The 27321-nt window shown below is 43.8% G+C and overlaps 1 protein-coding gene and 1 pseudogene across 1 annotated transcript; both read left to right on the top strand.

Annotated features, from left to right (window-relative positions):
- Window positions 1–8854: 8854 nt before the first annotated feature.
- Window positions 8855–11854, top strand: LOC145416955 (putative sugar lactone lactonase YvrE; annotated as a pseudogene).
- Window positions 11855–18075: 6221 nt separating this feature from the next.
- LOC145416969 (regucalcin-like) lies at window positions 18076–27054 on the top strand. The gene is made up of 7 exons (XM_080285816.1): window positions 18076–18156; window positions 18417–18498; window positions 23868–24083; window positions 24225–24331; window positions 24775–24889; window positions 26230–26345; window positions 26791–27054. The coding sequence occupies exons 1-7, from the start codon at window positions 18076–18078 to the stop codon at window positions 27052–27054; spliced, it is 981 nt and encodes a 326-aa protein (XP_080141942.1).
- The last annotated feature ends 267 nt before the right edge of the window (window positions 27055–27321 follow it).

The raw sequence follows: 27321 nt of genomic DNA on the forward strand, positions 1-27321 counted from the left end.
CAAGGAGAGTGTGTGGGTAAGCTTGTAGATAATGAATTTTAAAAACGTGGGTCCATTTTGCTTACCTCTATACTCTCTTCACTTTAACTGGGCGTAAATTTACCATGTCACCTTTACTTAAGAAGAGATTAGCAGTAGAATATACAGTAGTTCCAGTCACGAAGAAGTGCTGTAGAAAGGATGTAGAGGCATATTATTAATCTCCCACTGAGGTACGTGAAATAAGCTGCAAAAGGACTAAAATCTCCGGCTGTCGCTAATATACAACTTAACCCTTGTGACTGGAAAAGCTTTAACTCACTGTCACCCACACTGCAATAGGTCGAGGTGTGTGGGCACGATAGGAAGAATGACATAATTACGTGACGGCCACACTTCTCTTACACCTGCAGTGGCGAGGTGGGTTGGAGCACCACGCAGACGAGGATTCTTTACGGTACCAACTACAGAGAACTGTACCAGTTTAGGCCTCATGTTTTAAAGCAGAAATACAGAAGAAGCATTTCCCATCGCTGTGGAGAACCAAAGATCATTTTCCTGTCGCAAATTTGAGTGTTTGCAGATGTCATGAAAGAAGAGATGTAGATTCCTCCCCTTTACTCTTTGGTCTTCCTAGGATGAGGCAATATACAGTCTGGGGATTTCAGTATCGTAAGAACAGCAGTAAATCATCTCCCATGGCACCCCTAGACATGTCATAAAGTCACCCCTGCTGGCACCATCACACCAGTTCAAAGTGAGATAGTCCTGGCGTGTAAGAGTGGTTAGTAAGGTCCAAGTGGTGAAATGTGAAGTTATGCGGGAGTGTTTGTTACACGCGCGAGGACTGCTGGGCCTCAGAAGCTAAGTAGTCTATGTCCAGAGTAGGATAATTAAAATAAAAACAAGGAAAAAAGAAAAGAAAAAAATGACTCCCAGCCCAATTACACAAGAGGTGACTGGGGCAAATTTACGCTTGGTTTGACTTGGCGTTCTTTATTCACGAAAGGAAATGGAGAACAACAGTGACTAAGCTTATTACGTAAGTTCTGTGCATGGGGAAGATTGATATAGGCTTTTTTAACTATTTGAATATGGCGACTCCTTTAATTAGTCTATGCTTGCTACCTCCAGGAATTTCATTTAGTTAGGAAAGCACTCAAGAAGTTAGGAAGGCTCAGTGAAGGCAATGTTCAACCACTCCAGTTTAAAAATATCGACTATGGTGCATAAAATCGCCTGAAGACACGAAAAATGAAATAAAAATAGACATAATCGTACTGATGGAATTGATCAGGAAAGGAAATGGAGAACACTAATGACTAAGCTGATCAGGTGAGCTTCGGTGCATGAAAGGAAATTAATGTTTTTTTTTTTTCTTCCCTCTCAAATTCCGGTGCTCACTCTTTACACCCTGAGAGCACAAAAACACTGCGAGACACAAAGACTTCCAGGATGCAGACTGAATTGCAATCTGGGGATCAACAAATTGCAATGAGGGAGCTGTGGCAATGAATTAATCGGTGAGGGAGATTCCTGTTCCGCGTGGACCCCCTCGCCCAGCAAAACACCGGAACATCCTCTCTCTCATCACCTCCTGTTTTCAAGGTTAGCAAAGCCTCTCTTCCTCCATTTCTACACCCCACTCCCGCTTCCCTCTTCCCTCTCAGTCTGTGGTTTATATTCTAATTCTGGTACCGCCAAACTTCTACTCAGCTTAGGACAAACCTTTAGTAGCGAAGGGATTAGTGAAGGTTGCATCTAATTCCTCAAGTTCGAAAAATTGTTCCAAAGGTAAATAAAATCGTCCACAGATAGCATGAATAAAAAATACGTTACTGGATTCACTGGATTAACCTCCTAAATACGGCCTACAACTGCGGTCAGAACAGAATCATCTCAACTTTCACCACCTTTTGTTGTTGTTGTTGTTGTTGTCTTTGTTGTTGCTCTACTTCGGTCTGCCTGGTCAAGCAAACCCATCAACCACGCGAAAGCAGCCGCCTTCCTGTAGCATACATTCCTCGCCAGGGTGCAAACGCAGTCCTTACCCATGGTGAGGTGCAGGAAGGTTGGGGTAGGCATAGTCCCCAAGAAAATGAGAAAATGAACCCTAGCCTCATATTTAGGTCTTTCAACTGGTGGGTGAGTTTATAACATGGAACTTCCTTCGACTGCACTGTACAATTACGGTTTTCCTCCCTGTTCATACCTTCCTACATACAGAGAGGTTCGCTACTGCTTTGATCACGGTCTGGTCACTCCCTGGAAATAAAACCTTGATCTTGGTTCACTTAGTATAGTCATTAAGTGAGGGATGAGGGGAATAGCGTCTAACATTAGAGTACTCCGTTACATTCACAGAGGTTCGGAACTGCTTCGGTTGGCGCCTGTTCACAACCCGGAAAGGAAGCTGTGGTGTTGGGTTCAATTAGGGTTTATACCGAACCTAAACATTTGTAGATAAAAACAAATAGGGAGGAACTTAAGAACGTAACTGTCACTCCCTCAGAAAAACCCGCCCTGTTATCCCCAGACGATTTTATGCGGGGAAGATACTCGTAGCGAAGGTTTTATTTGTAGGCTTCATGAACCCCTCTCGTGATAAAAGGGTCAGATACAGGTCCGTATTCTCGCCTGCTAAGGAAGCTCCCTAACACTTTTTCTTAAGCGATTTATTATTACACCTTGCTGTCCTCCCTGCATTTTATAAATTGTTCCAATATCACCATACTCTGCATAGATAACGTACAAAAGGACATCAACAATCCATACCCAAAAATAAATCGCTAAGGAAAAGGTATTAGGGAGCTTCCTTAGCCGACGGGAATACCAGCCCCAGCCACCATTAACCCCTAAATGTCCTTCTTGATGTTGGGGGCAAGAAAGAAACACAAGGGAGCGTCATAGCAGTGGAAATTTAACTGATTTTTTTTTAGCTTTTTTTATTTCTTGCTAACTCCAGACAAGAATAGTTCATCCAAGGAAACACGTCTCGTCTAGAAAGGGTTAAGCCGGAAAAAGAGGGTCCTAGAGAGAGAGAGAGAGAGAGAGAGAGAGAGAGAGAGAGAGAGAGAGAGAGAGAGAGAGAGAGAGAGCTATTATCTGTGCTAAGGCGATCATTATGTCCCATCACCGCAATGCACAGACAAAGAGTTTTATTACCACAAAAAACAACAATTCGCAACGATTACCTTTTTTCTGTACCTGTTTAAGCAATATAGTTAAAGAATTGGAAAGCGGAAGTGCTGAGTGGAGCTTGAGTTCCCTGTCGCTTCATATATAAGCTATTTACCAAGGATTATAGCGTCGACTTCATTTTCATCCTTACAGACCTATATATATATTTTGTTTTTGCTCTTCCCGTTTCCATGTGAACCTGTTGAGCTCAGGAAAACAACAGGTTATAGTAAATGTGTTAATGAAGGCTACTGTTAACCCACAAAACTCTAAGTCTCTCTTAAGATGAATTAAGTCCCGGGCGGTATGTAGAATAATATAAACAAGAGTGATCAAGAGGGTACATTGACGTCACTCCCGAACTTTGACCTCAACCCGTGACCTTGACCTTGGCTAGATCTGCACCTTAGCTCCACCGACACACAAATATAACCATTACAACACTTCCACTTTCACATACATCACTATCAGCAGAGGAACCCCTCCTCATTCGTACCTGGCCAGCATGTGGAAGGGTTGATTGTAGCTGTCATTCTATAAAATGTCTTGTTCTGTAGTGCATTTTGCAGTGTCTCGCAGCAACCATTCTTCGTCACTGCTAACCGCTGTCATGACTCAGTGACCATTTTACTTTGCTTTGAACAAGATTAGTTAACCTTTTCGGCAAGAGGACGTTCTTCCCATTTTACTTTTGCTGTTTATAGACGATTTTACTCAGCTTAGGAGACTTAAACTGGACGGGTTAGATAAATATAACTTCAATAACCTCTTTAGTACGAGAAGGCTTTCCTTAGTTGAATAAAATTGTCAAAAATAGCAAAACTAACTTTTAAGAAGACGCCATCGTATTGAAGGGGTTAAAGAGCTTGAAGGCATGAAGACGCCTGGTGGTCTAGTGGCTCAAGGTGCCAGTGGGAGTGGCGGCCTTGCTTTCCGCGCGTGGGATCAAATCTCCAAGAGGCGCCTGGGAGTTTTCTATCATGTAATGCCGCCAGGGACTCAAGCTGGTCATCTACCCTTAACTCTCCTGAACTACGGTTGCTCAGTCTTGGGTCCCTATCTAATAAAGGAATTGCTACAGGTGCATATACAGGTGATCCATATGCAACACTCGTCTTCCACTCCGCCGGGTGATTTCTCCCGTGTTGCAGGGACGGCTCAGTGATTTCAATGTGTACCATGCATCTCTTATTAGTTTCCCATTCCCACTGCTATACCCACGCCTACACCAGCAGATTGAGCCGACCCCGCAGCACATAAGATACCGCCAGTTGTTTATAATGGAGTGCTGTTTATGTACCACCCTGTATAAGCGATGGGTCGTGTTAATAGATCTATTCTTCAACGGTGTCTTCTTAATACTTAGAGTACATCCGTCACTCTCCCTCCTGACGCACATGAGAGAGAGAGAGAGAGAGAGAGAGAGAGAGAGAGAGAGAGAGAGAGAGAGAGAGAGAGAGAGAGAGAGAGAGAGAGAGAGAGAGAGAGAGAGAGAGAGAAACATACCAAGCCCCTCTTGGTTTGAGAATATTAGCCAGCAGAAGAGAATGAGATCTGGAATAGGTGAAATATAAGACGAACTTTTGTAGCTAACTGCACCAATCCACCAATACACCTGTGTCAGTCCAGTCTAGCCTCAGTTCACAGAAAGATGAACGTTCCCCAGCCGTTCATGTTACTGTATTGTGTATCAGTGTCTCATAAAAGAAGAGGGTAAAAAATTAGTCGTAAGAGGGCAGTATCAGAACCATGAAAGACCAAGATTAGCGAGATGATTATCAGAATTAGTCACGACACGCCAGGTTTTGAGTCACGGGGAGCAGGGATTAGGAAAGTTGGAGTACTTAGAGTCATGAGACCAAGATTAGAGCCATGAGAAAGTAGGATTAGAGACACAAAAAATTAGAATTAAAGACATTAAAGATTGGAGTCAGTCATGAGTAACGGGGATCAGTGTCATGAGAGGCGAGCACTAGTCATGAGAAACCAGGATTAGATCAAAGAGGGACAAGGATTAGGCTCATGAAGTGCCAGGATTAGGGTAAAGAGGGACAAGGATTAGGCTCATGAAGTGACAGGATTAGGGTCACGAGGATTGCAGCCGTAAGGGGCGAGGATTACCACGGCAACACTACGTAGCGGTTGTGGTCGCCCTAAATCGGGGTCACATACTGGTGGACACTCCCCAGTTTTGCGGTTAGGGACAAGCATTATCTGCGGGCGTTCCCCCCTCTCTCTCCCTCTCGCCAGCCATAAATACTCCTGGTTAATAACTGCCAACCACGATGCCATAGCTCGCATTTTTTACACATTTTTTTTACATTTTTTTACATCCATTGTGGGAGTGCAGTGTGAATGGGGTTACATGAGTTCCTATAATTTGTAAACATGGTCGTGAATGCTGCCTAACCACAACTACTTCCTCCCTCTGACCCTTCCTGCTCTGTCTCTGTGTGTATGTGTTTTTTTTTAGGGTTGTGTTTGTGTACCTGTCTGGCCCATGCTGTCTCCTGTTTGTTTTCCGCCTGTCTGACCCTTTCTCTCCTATGCTTTTGGGTTTGGTACTCTGCCCTCTGAAGTTTAATATCTGTGTGTTTTTTTTTTTTAATGTGTGTTTTTTCAGCCTTCTCTAACCTCTGTTTTTATTTCTGTGTTTGCTTTGCCGTCTGGCCCTTCCTCCTCCCCCCTTCTATCTGTGTGTTTTTATGTCTTCTTTATACCTGTCTTTTATCTTGTGTTTTTTTGCCTTGTTTTTCTGTAGGTGTCTGATCCCTTCTCCTTTTGTGTGCTGTTTGTTTAGCTGTGTGTTTGGGCAGCCCTTTAATTTCTACTTCTTTCTCTGTGATTTTAGCTGTGTGTTTGCTTAGCTGTCTGGCTCTTGTTATCTGATGCAAGTTTGTGTTTGTTCATCTGGGCGTCCCTCCTTTCTCTGCCTGTGTTTCATTCGTGTGTGTGTGTGTGTGTGTGTGTGTGTGTGTGTGTATTAATTGTGTTTGTCCACTATTATAATTGTATTGTTTACTCCTCCAACCAATTTTGTGTCTAATGATCAGTTGATTTATGTGTTTATTTCGCTTTCCCATTTCTCTGTGTTAATCTTAAGTTTGTCTAGCCATCCAAACCTTCCTCCTTCCTCATGTCTCTGTGTTTTTTCTGTGTGTTTACCTCCTGTTTTTTCTTGCTATCTAAGGTGTGTTTGTCCGTATCTTTGACTCATTATTTACCCTGCTCTCATTTCTCTGTTTATAAAGCTTTGTCTGTGTTTTTCTGTATGTTTATTATTGTGTTTTGTTAGTTATCTCTGTTTTTGTCTATGTTTGTCTTACTGGCTCTCCTTTGCTGTCTCATTATTTGTTCGCGCGCGCGCGCGTGTGTGTGTGTGTGTGTGTGTGTGTGTGTGTGTGTGTGTGTGTGTGTGTGTGTGTGTGTGTGTGTGTGTGTGTGTGTGTGCCTTTTATTCTCCTCTTTGTTTATCTGTATGTTCATCCTCCAATCTGGGACATTATCACACACACACACACACACACACACACACAATTGGAATCCTTTATACTGATATGAACAGGATTTTGGAAGGATCTAAAATAACTGTAGAGAATGATAACATGAAAGAGTCTCTCTCTCTCTCTCTCTCTCTACCCTCTTCATAGCTTCTAGTCTTAACCCTTCAGCAGTACAAACTCTTTCTTAATTAAGCTCAAGAAAATCGTTTATTGTCAGAAGGAAAATAATAAGTCTTTTTTTCCCGTCGTTAACCCCTTCAGGTCGATGGCGGGTCTTCCATTTCCTTCTCCCTTCCTCCAGACGATTTTATTCATCTTAACAAACGCTTTGAGAACTGGAGGAGCTTGATGTAGTCTTCAGTAACCCCTTCACTACCTGAAATCTGTGCTAAGTTTAATAATGATAATAATAATAATAATAGCAATAATAGTAGTAGTAGTAATAGTAGCAGTAGTAATAGTAGTAGTAGTAGTGGTAGTGGTAGTAGTAATAATAATAATAATAATAATATTAATAACAATAATAGTAGTAGTAGTAGTAGTGGTAGTAGTTGTAATAATAATAATAATAATAATAATAATAATAATAATAATAATCATCATCTGGCAGAAGAAATATTATAAAAAGGCGTCATCGTAGAAAAAGGGTGCAATGCAAATGACATGCAATAAAGTAGGTGGTGTTAAAGAAAAAGGTTGACTAGAACATGCATGAGAAAGTTAATCGTGGTGTATGCAAGAGAGAGAGAGAGAGAGAGAGAGAGAGAGAGAGAGAGAGAGGAATCATTCCCGTTTTAATTCTGATGAGTTTTTTTTTTTTATACACATCTAAAACCAGTTCACACCACGCTCATGTACATTTATCTGGTGTGTGTGTGTGTGTGTGTGTGTGTGTGTGTGTGTGTGTGTGTGTGTGTGTGTGTGTCCTTAATCTCTACCTACCGTTTCAAGGTCATGGCTGATAAGATAGAGCCTCTTGGTCACTCTGCATATCCATCAGACCTTCAGTACCAGGACTTTTTTTTTTTTTATGCTTATCGTGAGAAGACTGTGCATGAAAACTGTGTACTGGTTATTATTATTATTATTATTATTATTATTAGTAGTAGTAGTAGTAGTAGTAGTGGTATTGCTGTTATTGTGTCTTTGGTTGTTATTGTTGCTGTTCTGCATGGAGAGAACTGCATCACTTGGCGGCAAAGACAAAAGTAACTCTGCTGCCCCTGCCTGACCCCCGAGAAAAGAATGGCGGACTGCAAGAGATGGGCAACTTCAGCCTGCAGTCCACTGGTTTCACGTTTCAGATGAGCCTGGGACCACAACAGCTACAACCTTCACGACATCCATAACATCTATCCACAACATTCATCTCTCAAGGTCATCCCTGAGCAAAATACAGATACTTATGCTAAATATAAATACTTTCACATAATACTAAAGTGCTTAAATGAGACAAAGTTTCTTCAGTGCTGAAATATGGAACCAGAAACACTCAGGAACGGCATACCTCCGCCAGTGCCGTTGCCATAAAAAAGGACCCTGATTCTGATCCATGGAGATATTGTGTGGAATACATAGGATCCGGATCCGGATCCGCCCCCAAATTTAATCAGTTCTTTCGTGGCCCATGGATCACCCTTCCACTAAATTTCATTTGAAATTCACTGAGAACTTTTGGAGATATCGTGTGGAAAAATAAACAGACAAACATAGGTGAATACATAACCTCCTTCAACTTCGTTGGTGGAAGCAATAAACTGCTTAGTAAAGAGAGGTGTCCTTAAAGTAAACGGAAATTGCAAAGAAATCTCATCAGAAATACGATAAGAGTTTCCCCTTTCCCAATCTGGGTTTTTCTTGTGACCACTGGAGCTTTGAGAGAATGTAAGCTTGTATGTTTAAGCTAGACTGTCATTTTCATCCGTGTTTGCCAAGTCTCATGTTTTTGTTCATTATTGTGCTTGTAGTGATAATTACTTCTATACCTTCTATGCCCTAAGATACCGATTTTGTTTTCCTCTTGCATCCCTCCCTGCTTGGCCTTCAGGGACAGTGTTCCCCAGAGTGTTGGGGCTTGTACTAAATGGTAAATAAAGAACCTAATTAAAAAAGAAAAAAAAATCTGTCATTTTCCCCACCGAGCAGCTAATTAAGTAATTCCATCAATGCAGCAGCATCATATATTGGCACAGATGACGGTGGATCAGCAGAGACGGTGAGCTTCGTGATCCCAGTGGCTGGTGATCCACATCTTATGATGACGGGGTTTATTTGGACAATGATAATGGCGCTTCATAACACTTATAACCGGGAATCATTTACTACGCAGCATCATAATTGCCACAGATGACGGTGGGTCAGCAGAGACGGTGAGCTTCGTGATCCCAGTGGCTGGTGACCCACATCTTATGATGAAGTGCTTTATTTGCACGATGATTATATTGCTATGCAACAGGTACAGCCGGGAATAATTTACTAAGCAGATTCCTATATTATATTGGCATAGATGACGGTGGGTCAGCAGAGACGGTGAGCTTCGTGATCCCAGTGGCTGTTGATCCAGACCTGCTGGTGACGGGTCTGGGCAACACACTGGCTCTGGTGCGGTGGTCCCCCTCAGACCCCGACACCCACACCACCACACCCACCACACTCCACACCACCACCGACGACCACTTCAACGACGCAAAGTGTGACCCACAGGGACGACTGTGGGCAGGTATGTACCCATACCACCACTCCACCACACTACCACACCACCACACCACCACACTCCACACCACCACCACCGACGACCACTTCAACGATGTAAAGTGTGACTCACAGGGATGACTGTGGGCAGATATGTACCCACATCACCACTCCATACCACCACCACTCACCACACAAACTCCACACCACCACACCCACCACACCACCACACCCACACCACCACCACACCACACCACCACCACACCACACCACCACCACACCACACCACCACACTCCACATCATCATCACACCACCACCACCACACCACCACACCCACCACACCACCAAACCCACCTCACCACCACACCCACTACACGATCACGCCACACCAGCACACTACCGCACTCCACACCACACAACACCACCACACTCCACACCACCACACCACCACACCCACCACACTACCACACCCACCACACTACCACACCACCACACCACCACACTCATTACACCACCACACCCACCACACAACCATACCCACCACACCACCACACCACCACCACCCCCTCCACACCACAACACCACGATACCCACCACACCATCCCACCCACCACACGCACCACACCACCACGCCACCATACCACCACACCACTACATTCCACCCCACCACACCGCAACACCACCACACTCCACCGCACCACAACACCATACCACCACCACACTCTGCATCACCACAATCCACACTATCACACTCCACACCGCCACACCCACAATACCATCAAACCACCACATCACCACATCACAACACTCCACTCCACCACATCATCACACCTCACACCACTACATCGCCACACTCCACACCACCACACTCCACACCACCACACTACATACCGCCACACCCAACACACCTACCACACTCCACACCACATCACAACATTCTACATCACCACACTCCACATCACTACACCACCCCACTCCACACCACTTCATCACCACACTCCACACCACATTATCACACTTCACACCACCACATCACTACACACCACACCACCATATTCCACACCACGACACCCGCAACATCCGCTACACCTACCACTTTCCGCGCCAACACGCCACCACACTCCACACCTCTACACCTCACACCAATACACAACACTCCACGCCCACCACACTTCATTGCATTACGGCATGACCATTGACGTGGACGGCAACCTGTGGGTGGCCTGCTTCGGCGGTGGACAGGTTAGTGACCAAGTGGCCAGTGGCCAACTGTAACTGTTAAGTGGCCAGTGGCCAACTGTAACTGTTAAGTGGCCAGTGGTCAACTGCAAGTGTTAAGTGGCCAGTGGCCAACTGTAAGTGTTAAGTGGCCAGTGGCCAACTGTAACTGTTAAGTGGCCAGTGGCCAACTGTAACTGTTAAGTGGCCAATATAGCATTTAGTAACATTGAGGCTGATTCCCTGCTCTGCCCTAACCTTTACAAAATATATTATTGATATGTTCCCATAAATTCCACTCCTACATTTACAAGGAGCATCACTGCCTACAAAAGCCCATGTTATCATTAGTAACAATGCGGTACATGTGTGGTGAGATTAACTGGACCATTTTTTCCTTCATTCAACCACCCTGAGTGCTTTATGTGTTGGTTCTTGCAGGTGATCTGCGTGGATCCCCAGGCAGGTCGTGTGATACGCAAGGTGGCGCTACCGTCACTTAACGTCACGTCGGTGTGCTGGGGCGGCGCCGACTACGCCACACTGTACGTCACGTCAGGCACAGGCAGGCTGTCTGCTGAACAGATGGCCGCCTGGCCCTCTGCTGGCGGCACCTTCGCCATCACCGGCCTCGGCACCAGAGGGGTTACCCCCATACAACTACAAGGTTGACCTCCACAAGCTCAAGGACATGATGAAAAGGTAATCCTCAGCCTCCACCTATACCCCCACCTCCACCAGACCTACTTATTGGCAGATGAAGCAGATGAACACAGTCCACTACCACCATTACACACACACACACACACACACACACACACACACACCACGCTGGTGCAGTGGTAACGCTCTCGCTTGCCAACTGGTGGACGGGAGTTCGCGCCTCGCTCAGGTTGCGAAAAGTTTCACTGACGAAGTGGGTGGTTACTGTCCCCCTTGAGCAAGGGGACGGGTGTGTGCGTGTGTGAAGGTCACAGCCTTGCCCTTAGATCGGACTATATGAGCTCTCAGCTCCCTTCCGGGAGGGTAAAAAGCTGACGATCACGACCATCAAGTGATCCTGACCGACCCGGTGAATTACACACATGGCTTCCTGAGTTCTTGTTGGTTGAGGGTTGCATCAACCTTTTTTTTTTTTTAATTTGTTGCTAATATTATTGAATAAAAATACATTTATAGACATGCGTATTGTCCCTATGAGTGTTACCATTAAATGGTATTTGCTTCTGTTCATAGATCAGTTAACCTGTCCAGGCGGGTAATGGAGACACAGAAGGTCTAGAGGAACAGACAAGGGTGGAGTCGGAGGCTGGGTGACGCTAAGCACTGCCACGCCATTTGCCCCAATGGAGTGTTTGGCTAATTTCGTGGTGTGTCGGTGTTAAGGTACGGTACAGTCAGGGAAGCAAAAATTCAACCAATTTTATCCGAAGATCATTGAATATTACCCAAAACATGACCGAAGCCTTAGCCAGCCTAATTTTGTGTGTGTGTGTGTGTGTGTGTGTGTGTGTGGTCGACTCTGGGCATAGGCTTCACAACCCGTTCTCAAGGCCCAGTAGTTCTCCTACATTCCATACACCTCCACATGTCACCGCTTCGACGCTAACATTCACCGTCCATATTGAATACATGTTATAGTAGCCGCAGCGAGAAATGAACGCTGTGGTGGGGCAGCCGGTCATCCGGGGATTCCCCCACTGTAGCCATATCCACATGTCACCGACCATAGAGGTAGGATGTCACCGACCATCGGCCACCTCTGCAGCCCCGCTCCATGATCCTTACCCTGTGTCTCTGGCTTTCTCTTTCTCTCTCGGTTTCTATATAAACTGGTGTATTTCCGAAACTAATTATGAAATTATTATGACTTTTGTTCCACACCACCACTGAGGTAAAAATCAAGGAGAGTTTTCTGTATAAAGGTTTCCCCCCCCCTTGTCTGAGGGCAGGTCAGTTCTGGCGAGTGTATAATTATAGGTCAGGCGGAGGTATCGGCAAGGCCGCACTCCCCCGCTCATATGCCACATTTAGGAGGGGGGGGAAACCTTTATACAGAAAACTCTCCTTGATTTTTACCTCAAAGGTGGTGTGGAACAAAAGTCATCAATCAATCAATCAATCATTTCCTGTGGCACCCTCGGGGATGCATAGGGCCTCGATGAACTCACACCACCACATCCTATCTTGTGCTAACTCCTCAAGATCTCCCCAACACTCATCTCCAGCTTCCCGTCTCATTGTCCTCACCCACGTCTCTTTTGGCCTTCCTCTACCTCTCCTACCAGGTGCCACCCACCCTGGTGTACCTCGTACTATTCCCTGTCTCCTATACACATGTCCTAGCCACTTCCATCGTAAGAATCTAACATATTCATCGATCGGCTGCACTCCCGTTATTTCTCTAATTCTACTATTTGGTATCCTTTCCCACCACTTAACTCCTAATATTCTTCTAAGTGCTTTATTTTCAAACACCAAGAATTTATTTTCCATAGTCACTGTGCTGTACCAAGACTCGTGTCCATAAATTAAGATACTCCTAACCATTACCTTATAAAGTTTGATTTTTGTATGCACAGAGAAATTGTTATTATTCCAAATATTTTTAAGCATTCCCATTGCCTGATTAGCCTTCTTTAACCTTTCCTCGAATTCAAAGTTCAAAGAACCATCCTTGGCTAAATAAGTACCTAAATATTTAAACCTATCAACTTGCTTTACAACCATACCTCCAATTACACATTCCTGCGCATTTTCCATATTCATATTGATTATTTCAGTTTTTCCACAATTAATAACCAAACCCACCTTGCGACCTTCACTCACCAAACAGTCCAACACTCTCTGCATCTCTTCTGGCCCATCACAAATCAAAACTATATCATCTGCATAATCTAAATCCAAAAGTTTCCTGTTCTCTCCCCAAAGTATACCTGCACCGGTTTCTGTTCCAACACGTTTCATAATGTAATCAATGACCAATATAAATAGTAAAGGCGATAGAACACCACCTTGAATTACTCGGACTTGACTTCAAACGAATCACTCAGACAACCATCAACCATCACTTTACAAAATGTGTCCTCATGCATGTTCATAATGACCCTCACAAACTCCTCTGGTATTCCATAATGTCTCATGATCTTCCCCATAGACTCTCTCGAAACACTATCAAAAGCCTTTTCAAAATCAACAAAACAAAGACTTAACGGTACTCATTTCATTAACTTGCTGCATCAAATGCCTAACTATAAAGATCTGATCATTGCAACCACGTCCCTTTCTAAAACCAGCCTGTTCATCCCTCAGAATACCCTCAACCACCGGCTCCAACCTATTTAACAACACTCTACTGAAAACTTTCAAAGCTATCGGTGACAAAGAGATTCCCCTCCAATTACCACATTCACTCAGGTCTCCCTTCTTCGGAACTTTAACAATTACACCATTCTTCCAAACTGATGGGAGTAACCCCGTCACCCATATCTTATTGAATAGCTTAGTCAAGATCATTATTAATCTATCCCCCTCCACTTTAAACATTTCCGGAAATAAACCTTCCTCCCCTGGTGCCTTATTATTCTTTAACTGTTTTACTGCTTTCTCCACTTCTGCAAGCCTCAACTCTCCTGTTTCTATATTTAAATCTTCCTGAGCAGACGGTATATCCTCTTCTGGTGGTATTGGTCTATTAAGAACTGTCTCAAAATGCTCTTTCCATCTATTTTTAATATCTCCATCTTTGGTCAATAAATTTCCTTCCCTGTCTCTAACTGGTATTTCCTTGCGTTTACCTGCATTACCACTCAGTTCTCTAATCGATTCATATGCTATTCTTTGACTCTGTCCATCATTTTTGTTTATTAGGATTTCAGTCTCTGCAACCTTTTCATCCACACATCTTCTTTTATCTCTCCTAGCTAACCTTCTTACTTCTGAATTCAAACTCCAGTACGCAGCTCTTGCTAATTCAATCTCTCGTTCATCAACGCATTGCATCTCACTCCTCAATTTAGCCTCACCTCTCTTTTTTATCATATCCCACGTTTCCTCTGATATCCATTTCTTTCTCCTGAATCTATGTCTCCTTCCAATCGTACATTCAGCAGTCTCATACCAAAACTTTGTTCACATCCTCCCACATCTCATCTACACTTCTCTCCCCCTCTTCCAACGTTTCCAACACCAAAAACCTATTTCTGCATTCTAATCTGAATTCCTCCTTTTCTTCTCCTTCTCTTCTAAGCTTAACAATATCGTATCTACCAACACCAGATTTTTCCTTCTTCTGATTTTTTAAGTTTAAACCTTATTTTTGCAATGCTGAGTTGATGGTCACTACCAATATCCGCTCCCCGTTTAACATGAACATCTAGCAGAGAACTTCTATGGCTCCTACTGATAGCGATGTGATCAATCTGATTTTTATATTTTCCACACGGCGACACCCAAGTTGTCTTGTGTATTGCAATGCTGAAAGAGTGTGCCCCCAATGACTAAGTCATTTGCTAGACAGAAGCTTCCAAACCTCACTCCGTTTTCACTCATCCTACTACCAACTCCCATCTTACCCATACATGCCTCAAATCCCTCATTTGAACAGCCCATTACTGCATTAAAGTCTCCAACGCAGATCAAAACATCATGTCTAGGTACCCTTCCTACTCCTTCTTGCAACTTTTCATAAAATGTGTCTTTCCTTTCATCGAGTGCATCATTAGTAGGTGCATAACACACAAACAGACTGATGTTGCCATGATTTGATTTAAACCGTGCGTATAGCAATCGCTCATCTATAGGATCCCACTCACATAAAGCCTTATTTGCTTTACAACCCAGCAACAATCCTACTCCCTGATAATGCATTCCGTCCTGTCGGCCAGATATCAATAAACGTATACCATCCTCCAAATCCAACTTATCGACTCCAGTTAATCTAGTTTCTGTCAGAGCACAAATATCAAGTCCGTAATTTTGAAAAACCTTCACTAACTCATCGATTTTACCGTCATGATTTAGCGTTCTCACATTCCAGTTACCAATTTTAATTGTATTTTTTGCATTGACAAAGGAATTAGATTGTAACTGAGGCAACCGTGAGATTCTTAGCACCCCCTGCCCATTTAAGGGCTGCACGGGACTGGGGGCCATTATTGTTCTTTCAGAGTCCATCAAGGTTTCTTTGGCTAACTTCCTGAACACCTCGCCATTGTGTTGCAGTCGCAGTAGGCAGCTAACTTGCCTGATTGCCCACACCCGAAAGACCCAGCTATGCTGTAGCCAGTCACGTGCCGGCATGCTTCCCAGCCATTTCACTCTCAAGGAGTTCCTCTGCCTGAGAAAGCAACCACCCCCCTGCTCCCGAGGGCTTTTGATCTGTGTAGGTAGAGGGCGATCACTCCCTCACTAGCCATATACAGTGTATATACAGTGTGTAGGCTATGACAAAAGTCATAATAATTTCATAATTAGTTTCGGAAATACACCAGTTTATATAGAAACCGAGAGAGAAAGAGAAAGCCAGAGACACAGGGTAAGGATCATGGAGCGGGGCTGCAGCGGTGGCCGATGGTCGGTGACATGTGGGTATGGCTACAGTGGGGGAATCCCCGGTCATCCCGGCTGCCCCACCACAGCGTTCATTTCTCGCTGCGGCTACTATAGGACTGTCTCATACAGGACTGGTGCACTGGTATTAGCGGGGGTATTTTTATGACATGTCGGCGGGCCTTCTGGCAGATCATTAAGTCTGCTTTAATGAAATTCGAATCCTTAAACTGTTCCCTGTCCCAGCCGGGATTCGAACGTGGGTCCATTAGGACTGCAGGCCACCTCTCTACCAATTCAGCCACCGCCTCCCCGTAATTGAACTTGAGGCTACAGTAGCATCATATTTACATCAAAATAACAAAAATAAAGTGAAAAATATATATAATAATAATAGTAGTAGTAGCTGTAACCCCAGACTCGTCTGAACGAGAACCCGGTGGACAGCAGGCCAACATTTCCTTTTCTTTGCTGTCCACCTTTCTCCGTTCGGGGGATAAGGAGGGCGTTAAGGGACGTTTGTATAACCAGGCACGTCCACCGCCTGGTTGGATCAGTGCCATCACGTGAAGGTGTCCCTCTTCAGCTCCGGCATCGTAGTAGAAGGGTTAAATGTTACTTCCACTGTTTTAAAATGCAAAGACTGAAAACATAGACACTCTTTGGAACGACTGGATTGTGCATCATTGAAGGCTCTTGCTGGTGAGGTGGAGCCAGGATTCTATGGTCTGAGTGTTGTGTGAATGACTGTGTGACCTGGTTCATTGGGCATGCCGTTTGATAGTTCCTTTTTTTTATCATTTGTTTACTTTTTCTTGGATCTTATTTCATCCTAGTTGTTTGGTGATGATGATAATGATGATACACGAGATATATGAGTATATAACTCTTGCTCACTTTCGTCTTGGAACTGTTGTTTTTAGAGGAAATATGATGATGATGATGATGATGATGATGATGATGATGATGATGACCGGACGCCAGGAACAGTACATGATACCTGCTCACACGCCTCTTTGTAGTTGTTCCTGGAGAAAGCGTTCATCATCACCATCATCATCCCAACCTTTCATTGACCTTCACACCGCATATTCTGCTGATAATAAATGAATCTGCGTAATGATGAGAGCAGCAGTGATAAGTCAGTGGGCAGACGGTTATCTTCAGTGCTCTGCTTCACCCTATACCGCCACCACCATCACCACCACACTCTCTCTCCTCTCTGTACCGTAAGTCCACATGCTCTTTATTAAAACACACAGGCTCCTATGACTCCCTACCAGCTGAATAAAAGCATCTGAAATAGAGTACTAAGAACTAAAATACAGTACTAAGAGTTGTCCCGAGATGAGAGGGTTAGTGTGTATATTTGGAAACAGTACAGGGGGAAGGAGGAAGTGGGAGGATAGGACAGACAGCAAAAAAATAATATAAAGACAATGTTTACTGATTTTACTGGGACCGGATGGAGCAGGCTAAGTTGATCAGAGTGGACAAGCCTTCACCCATCAGTGTATGTACAGCCATGTGCAAAATCTCGACGACAGTCCTTTGCCAGCACTGTGTCCTGCCTTCCATGTTTCTCAGTCCTTTCATTCTCATTTTGTGTGTGCTTCATACTGCTATAACAAGTTCATGTAGCACCTTCCGAAAAATAGATATGGAGATAGACAGATACATAGATAGGTAGGTAGATATGATTCTGGACATGGAGCTTTCTTGTTTTGCTAGCTTTGTCATCTGTTCATATAATTATGTATCATAGCCATAGTTTCTGTAACAAAACAGCCACGAGACGACCACCATGTTTGTTGCTCTTTACTTTCCTTTGTACTCCTTTTGTACTCACGTGACACTCCTTCCCGTGAGGCCCAGTAGTCCTTTAGTCCAATTTCCGAAACCCCCACAGCATAGACCACGTTTCCCCTTCATCAGGAGACCACACAAGGGAGTATGTCTGCAGTGGAGGTGAAGCAGGTGCCTGTCCCGTGCCTGCACTTGGGGGAGGGTCCACACTGGCTGCAGGACCAAAAGGTACCAAGTTCACAACTTTCCTGACCGTACACTGTGCATAAAGTCGTTTTTAATGCTTTTAATTTTACATATATATATATATATATATATATATATATATATATATATATATATATATATATATATATATATATATATATATATATATATATACTGTACACCAGCCACAAAGCATGTCCAGGCAAAATTATTCTTGGTGATAATTGATACAGGGATTTGTCTATGATTGGTCAATTTCCTTCATAAATATTTGCCCACAGGCTCTGCTGTATGTCGACATCTGGACCAAGACACTGTGGCGGTTTTTCGTTGACACCGGCAGTCATGAGACGCTGAAAATTGGTGAGTGAATCTCACACACACACACACACACACACACACACACACACACACACACACACACACACACACACACACACACACACACACACACACACACACACACACACACATACAATTTTCCTAGAGCTAAGTCAACCATTTCAACAGATACAGAGGAAACACGAAATTTCAAGAACAAATACGAGATTTCCCGAGTGGACTTGAGCTGCTGTAGGTTTAAGTCTGTGGGGTAATTATTCCGGGGAAGCAAATTCCAAAGGGGTGTAGTTAGGAGAGTAAATTTGTTTTGATAGGTAGATGTTCTGCAATATGGCAGTGTGACAGTCTGGTCATGAGCCCTACCAGATGCCCGTGTAGCGCAGGGGAAGGCGTGGAGAGGTGGCATAATGGATGCAGCTTCGTCTGAGTAATTGCCATAAAATTACCTGTAAAATACTGCAAAGGAAACAACATTCTCTCTTACTTATAGAGGAAGTAGTTCACTAGTAATTGCTGGGTTATTAATAATTCTTATAGCATAGTTCTTAATTTTGTTGTTTTAGTACAACCTCTCCGCATGTACTCCACAAGGGTGGGCAATATTCGAGCTGATGGTGCACTTGACTCTTGTAAATTATAGCTCATTGCTCCTCAGTGAAGAAGTTACGGATTCTATGCTATAAGCCAAGTTTCTCTGATGTGGTTTTTGCAAGTGGTTTAACGTTCGAGGTCCAGCTGAGGGTATTGTCGAAACACCGAGTGTTTCAATACTTTTAGGAATAGGAATATTGATTGCACTGAAGGTAGCCTAATATGGGAATCAGGCAATATCTATATCTTAATAAAATGGATATATTTGGTTTTCCTGGCACTGAATGAGACAAAGTTATTTTGCCCCCATTCAATGATCTTAAATACGTCTTGATTTATGGAGACTGCTGTGCTTAGAGCTATCAAAATTTGTGAATGGGTGTTTAAGTGTGAACGATGTGTGAAGCGTTGAGTCATCTGCAAATGAGTGAATGGGGTTATAGGTGCTAGATAAGAGATAATTAATATGAATTAGGAGAAGGGATGTCCCAGGACTCATCCTTGTGACATGCTGGCATTTATAATCTTTCTGTTGCTAAGATAAGAGGACAGCAGGGGGACAAAAGATGATAAGCCTTATCAAGGGAGTTTAGATAGCAGGGAACGACACCACACTCTGTCAAAAGCTTTAGAAATATTATAGGCTACTCCATGTGTTTCTCCATGTTGGTCAATTGACTGATGGATGGTATGAGTCAGGAGATTGAGTATATCGACACTGGATCTTTCGTGGTGGAAACCATACTGTCTGTCAATAATTAAGCTGTTGGATTTACAGTATGATGTTTAACAATGTGCTTATTAATGACAACCTCAAATACTTTACCAAGAAGTATGATAGCTATTGGTCTGTGATCAGAGGGATAAGAGGAAATTCTCTTCTATAAAATTGGGTTGATGTTGGCTTCTTTCCAAGAATTAGAGAATAAAAGTATGTATGCATAGTCTGAATAATTTAGCGAGGACAAGAGCAAGTGAACACTTATTCAAAACTATTGGAGGAATTCCACCTGGACCTGGAGCTTTGTACGTTGGTAAAGTGTTCATGATAGATTTTATGTATTTAGTTTGTATCTTTGGTGGAGAAATTCTGGGTGAGTCAAGTTCTGGTGTTTGTTCTGCATCTGCTGAAATGCTTGAGAGCCCTGGGAAAATTGTACTTGGTTTGTGTAGATTGAAATGATTAACTTAGAGTGGGTTAGTTTTGGTTTTCTCTCTCCTCCCTTAGCTATTATAGAAAACGGAATTGCCTGTCCATTGACTTCGTCTCCGACTCTGTACGGTGTGTGGTGTGTGGTGTCCTGCTGCTACTCAGACAGAAACAACAAATTATTGTCATTATCTTAGCATTTGTGACGGGCCTCCAGAACCAGAAACATCTAAATGAAATGCCTTCTCAGCTGTGCAATAAATAATTTTAATGCTATTATGACCATCCCTTGCTGGAGAACTGTCATCACATGTAGGCTAAGACAAGACAATATAAAGTGCTAGCATTGAGACAGAATATTTTCAGATTTAATAATACACCCGTTGTTGGGAAGTTCGAAATATCCTGCATCACTAGGATTCATCTTGTCATGGCTTCACAGAGACACTGTTTCGAGGTTTGCCAGAACAAAAGATTCATGCCAGTCCGTATCCAGCACAGAGGACGACAGTACTGGAGGCTGGTGGTGTTTTGGATTTAACCCTTTCACTGTTGGCATTTCTGGCATTTCTCTTGATTGAACAAAATTTTCTGGTATTTGCTCAACCCCTTCAACCCGAGAACCCTTTATTCTTTTAAATTTTTGCTTTCTAAAAATTATACTATTGAGGTTCGGACAGAGACTTCGAACAGAGCGAGCTAGAGATACCCTTCATTAACCACTTTATATATATATATATATATATATATATATATAAAGAGAGAGAGAGAGAGAGAGAGAGAGAGAGAGAGAAGCATTTATTAAAAATACATAGATGTCTATAAGTAAGAAGATAAACCAGTAAAATGGGCCACTGGAATGAAATTATCCACAAAGCTTTAGAGGGAAAGGGCTACTCGAGATATCTTTAAACTCTTTAATTCCCGGGATTTCTCAAGCTAATCAAAATAATCTGGTATTAGACTGAATAGATGTCTATAGGTCCCGGATTCTCTTTGCTTAAGGACGCTCCCTAGCTCCTCTTCCTTAGCGATTTATACTGGTATAAAACTGGTTATAATTAAACCTTTCTACGTTATTTATGCAGAGTATGGCGACACTGGAAGGATTTTTGTACCATAAGAGGACAGTAAGGTATAATAGGCAAAATAAATCTCTTAGGAAAAGGTGTTAAGGAGCTCTCTTAGCCGACAGGAATACGGGCCTAAGTTCGTCTAGAGAAGGGGTTAATAAAGACCTCTTAACCCTCTGGCTGCAGAGACTTCTATAAGCTAAGCAAAATGGTCTTAGCATCAGTAATCATCTAAGCAGTTTGTCTTTACCAGGGACAGTGTTGATCTTCAATGTTCACTTGTATTTGGCAGTCTTCCAGGGCGTCTGGTGGTGTAGTGGTTAGAATGCCCCAGTCGTGGTGATAGCCCTGCCACACACACGGGTTCACTTCCCAATGGGGTGAATGATTTTAGGGAGGGGATATTTTCAGAAGAGGCCCAGTCCGTCTGTCTGTCACTAACGATTATCGTTCGAGATGTGGCTCACTCCTGTAGACTTAAGGTTTTTAGCGAAGGCAAACCACACTAAGCAACACATACAACCCTGTCTCCCGAAACCACACAAAATCATCATCCACACATCACCACACCACAACACACTAAGCAACACACCTTATAACCTTCTCCCACCACACCTCACAAGATCATCTTCCACACCACACGCACACCACACTAAGCTACACCACACAACTTTCTCTCACAATTACACAAAATCATCATACCACACTAAGCAACACAATACAACATTGTCTCACTGCACCAAACAAACTCACCTTCCACACACCACGCTACACCACACTAAGCAACATTATACCATCTCCTCCCACCACACCACACAAATCCATCATGCACGCCACTTCATGGACATTAATCGATGACCCCTGAACTTCCTGTAATTTATACCACAGGTGTTACACGTGGGCTCAGGTGTAGACGGCAAAGGAAACTCGGGATGGCGTTACTTGATTTATTAAGCCTAATAGGACAGGTGAGGCGACGTGTATTTCCCAGATTTATACACTGCATTCCTACAAATACATCCTACAACCAGCTATACAGTAAGGTATATACATTACATTCGCACAGAATTACTCATATACTTTTTAATCACCTCGCGATTTGTTTGTGGCCACCCCAAACGGGATTGAGGCGTCTGGCAATAGATAGATAAATAGATAGACTTTTTAATCATGTAATACCACCAAGGGAAGTCAACAGGTAATCCACGTGCACAGTAGCCTAACTGAGGGATCCTTCACCTCGACAGTGTTATTTGGAACTAGCTGGTCCAGTCTCGTATTTTAATCCTTCGTTCCATAAAGCTAGAGGGAAAGGTAGCCAATTAAATCCATCTTTTCGTCTTAAAAAATGGTAACTATGAGACTGACTATATAAACTGTTACGTTATTAGGATCAGTTTCTTAATCAGTCTGGTGAGAAGGTGTGTGAGAGACGGGATAACAGAGATGAACATAGTGGGAAAGTGAGCAGAGTGGGGAGGGACACACACCACTTACCTTAACAACACCTCTAAGTGCCTCACCTACATGACACACACACACACACACGCACTTTTTTTTTTTTTTTTGCTTGCCGCTATTTCCAAGTCATGCTTACTGTATGCAGTGATAAATCTCTTCAGATTTCCCTTGTAACCCAACCTGAAGGCCACTGAGATAACTCCATGCCCGTGAGTGATTGCTGCCTTGAAGGGTGTTATAACATGTGCCAGTTATCACTTGTTATTTCTCTGTTCTTCCCACGCAATGTGAACACACGAAAACGCTTGGATAAACGGTGTTGATAATGTTCTTTCTCTGTTCTTCCCACGTAATAGGAACACAGGAAAACCTTTGGATAAAGGGTGATGGTAGTGTTCTTTCTCTGTTCTTCGCAAGTAATGTGAACACAGGAAAATGCTTGGATTATTGGTGTTGGTAGTGCCACCATCTTTTTTACTTAGGGTTGTAAGATATTTGGGGGTGGTGGAGAGGGACGCCTTCAGGTGGTTGCATCGATAAACCCGGTCGACTCCACTGACCGGCTATACAAGCGTCACTAATCTTCGTCCGTGTCCCTCTGAAAGGAGGATAGTGGACTGCAGGAGGCGGAAAACTTCAGCCTGCAGTCCACTGGGTTCACAATGAGATGAGCCTCTGGTTACAACCAATTTTATTACGAAGATACAGGCAGACGGACGCAAACAAATACAGATACAGACAGATGCATGCAGGTACACGTATAGACAGATACATGCAGGTACACGTACAGACAGATACATGAAGGTACACGTACAGACAGATACATGCAGGTACACGTACAGACAGATACATGCAGGTACACGTACAGACAGATACATGCAAGTACACGTACAGACAGATACATGCAGGTACACGTACAGACAGATACATGCAGGTACACGTACAGACAGATACATGCAGGTACACGTACAGACAGATACATGCAGGTACACGTACAGACAGATACATGCAGATACTGACAGAGACATACAGAGAAATACAGATACAGAGAGACATGCAAGTACAGACAGATAAATACAGACACAGGTAGATATTAATGTCTTATGTGTCTCGAGATGACGGAGGGCATGCGTCGAGCGTCAACTTCGTGGTGCCGGTGGAGGGTGATGCAGACCTACTGGTGGTTGGCCTGGGCAAGACGCTGAGCCTGGTGCGTTGGCCACTGGACCACCGCCACTCCCAGCCCCTCACCGTCACCCCCACTACTCTGTACACCGCTGACAGGCGATTTAACGACGCCAAGTGTGATTTTCAAGGCAGACTCTGGGCAGGTTAGAATTGTGAGGCTCTGTTCCTAATGTTTTCTGGGCTTGTGTTGTATAAGAGTGCTTGTTTTTCTTATCGTCAGTAATGATAATAATAATAATAATAATAATAATTAATAATAATCTGATGACTACTCCCTGCCCCAGGCACTGTGGCGCCCACGGCAGGTGACAGCTGGGAGATTCTGGAGTACAACACGTCGCCAATCCTCAGCTTCGACCACCACCTCAACCCCACCACTTGGATTAAGACGGTTTGTGGCAGGGGGTTTGTGGCAGGGGGGGTTGTGTTGTGTGTTGTTTTATGGGTTTGTGTTACAGAGGTAAACCAAGTGAGATACCAGAGAACATCACGTCAGTACACCCTACATTCATCCAAACACCTCAGTCCTAGCGATTGACATAAGACGGTTTGTGGTAAGGGGATTTGTGTATTTCTAGCTGGACTGTGTATGGGAGGGATTGTAATTTGGAGGGACTGTGTCGTTGAGGGATTTATATGAGTTCTGGGGTTTCGTGCTCTACATGGATCAAGGCGTTTTTTTTGGATCATTGAGGGTTTGAGTTTGAAAGGTAAGTTATTAGTTGAGTAGACTCACACGCTCCTGCGTGTGTGTGTGTGTGTGTGTGTGTGTGTGTGTGTGTGTGTGAAATAATATAACGATGAAGCATAAAGCTTGGCCTGGTCATTTTACAGATGACCGTCTCCAACGGCCTGGCATGGAGTCCCGACAAGAAGTCCTTTTACTTCATCGACACCTCCGCTAAGGACATCTATCACTTCGACTATGATGACACAGCTGGGGCCATCAGTGAGTGGGTTTATTACCTCCACCAAGGAGGTTATGTTTTCACCTGTCAGTTTGTTGGTTTGTTGGTTGGTTGGTTTGTGAGCAAGATTACACAAAAACTACTAGGCTGATTTCCACGAAATCTGGTAGAAGAATGGGCCTTGGCCCAGAATATACTCCATTAAATTTTGGTGCGGATCCGGATAATGGTGCGGATCCAGGATTTTTTTTTTTTTTTTTCACTTTCTTTAACACTGCGAGATAGGGCGTTTCTCGACATCTTCATAAATTTTTCAGTGAGTATTGCATGGATCTTGATTTAAATTAAATAAAATAGGCATATTTAGAATGTTGGTATCTACGAATGTGTACAGTTTGGCACGGATCCATGTAAAATTTCGAATCTAGCGGATTTAGATATGCTTTTATATGGGGGCTTTTGGGCCTTGGGGGAGATGTGCGCTGTACTGAGTGTCATTCTAGTTTTCACTGTTTTGTCATTAATGTTGTGCCTTAATATTGCCTATGGTCGTCTGTGCGTGGCGACCAAATGACGCTCACGACAAGTCTGCCAAATAACACTTGGGACATGGCTACCAAATGATGCTCAGAATATGGCTACCAAATGACTCGGGACATGGCTATCAAATGACGCTCGGGACATGGCTATCAAATGACGATCGGAACGTGGCTACTAAATGTTAATCGGGACATGCTTGCAAAACTCTCAGTGGGGAATGCATGTCTTGTTGTTCTTGTCATCCCTGGATCATGTGGACGTGAACCCAGTGGACTGCAGGCAAAACTGCCCACCTCCTGCAGTCAACGATCCTCCTTTAGGGAAGAGGAAGGCAGGGTTATAGTAGTGCCACCACATGAAGGCGTCCCTCCACAGCACCAAAACTTGCCTCAAAACCAATATTGTGCTTGTCTATACTCTCCTAATTCTAACTTGTCCTAACATTATCATCCCTCCATCTTGAATGCTGAGGTAAAGTATGACATTAATACAGGAATATGTTACTACTTACGAAGGAGTGCTGTGAAAAGGATGTACAGTCATAGTATTATATTCTTCTGCCACTGAGCTACGTCAAATAAGCTGCAAAAGGACGACAGTCTGAACCAAGTGAAGGTGAAAGAGGTATAGTTGTGGGTGGTGATTCAGTGACGGTTCAGCCAGTCAGAAAACCCACAACCGGGCACAGTGAAAATATACCCTTAACATCCCATGCTCATATGGAGGTAAAAACTGCTATTAGATTCAGGTATAATATATCTGTGCTTATTTCTGTGCGTGTGCGTGTGCCTGCGCCTGTGTCTGCTCCTGTGCCTGTGCCTGATATTGGTGTGTGGTGCAGGTAACCAGCGTGTGCTGTTGAACTACGAGGCAGCGGGCCTGACTGACCAGATGCCTGACGGCATGACCGTTGACGTGGACGGCAACCTGTGGGTGGCCTGCGCCCGTGGTGGACAGGTTAGTGACCAAGTGGCCAGTGGCCAACTGCAAGTGTTAAGTGGCCAGTGGCCAACTGCAAGTGTTAAGTGGCCAGTGGTCAACTGCAAGTGTTAAGTGGCCAGTGGTCAACTGCAAGTGTTAAGTGGCCAGTGGTCAACTGTAAGTGTTAAGTGGCCAGTGGTCAATTGTAAGTGTTAAGTGGCCAGTGGCCAACTGTAACTGTTAAGTGGCCAATATAGCATTTAGTAACATTGAGGCTGATTCCCTGCTCTGCCCTAACCTTTACAAAATATATTATTGATATGTTCCCATAAATTCCACTCCTACATTTACAAGGAGCATCACTGCCTACAAAAGCCCATGTTATCATTAGTAACAATGCGGTACATGTGTGGTGAGATTAACTGGACCATTTTTTCCTTCATTCAACCACCCTGAGTGCTTTATGTGTTGGTTCTTGCAGGTGATCTGCGTGGATCCCCAGGCCGGTCGTGTGATACGCAAGGTGTCGGTACCGTCACCTAACGTCACGTCGGTGTGCTGGGGCGGCGCCGACTACGCCACACTATTCGTCACGTCAGCCACAGGCAGGCTGTCTGCTGAACAGATGGCCGCCTGGCCCTCCGCTGGCGGCACCTTCGCCATCACCGGCCTCGGCACCAGAGGATTACCCCCATACAACTACAAGGTTGACCTCCACAAGCTCAAGGACAAGATGAAAAAGTAATCCTCAGCCTCCACCTATACCCCCACCTCCACCAGACCTACTTATTGACAGATGAAGCAGATGAACACAGTCCACTACCACCATTACACACACACACACACACACACACACACACACACACATGGCTTCCTGCGTTCTTGTGGGATGAGGGTTGGATCATTTTTCATTTGTTGCTAATTTTATTGAATATGAATACATTTATAGACATGTTTTTTTTTTTTCCAAATGATTGCTACCATTAAATGTTATTTGCTTCTGTTAATATTT

Source organism: Coenobita brevimanus, chromosome 108 (assembly GCF_032717465.1).
Source record: "Coenobita brevimanus isolate Jiangsu-jjx chromosome 108, ASM3271746v2, whole genome shotgun sequence".
In the NCBI taxonomy this organism is placed as follows: domain Eukaryota; kingdom Metazoa; phylum Arthropoda; class Malacostraca; order Decapoda; family Coenobitidae; genus Coenobita; species Coenobita brevimanus.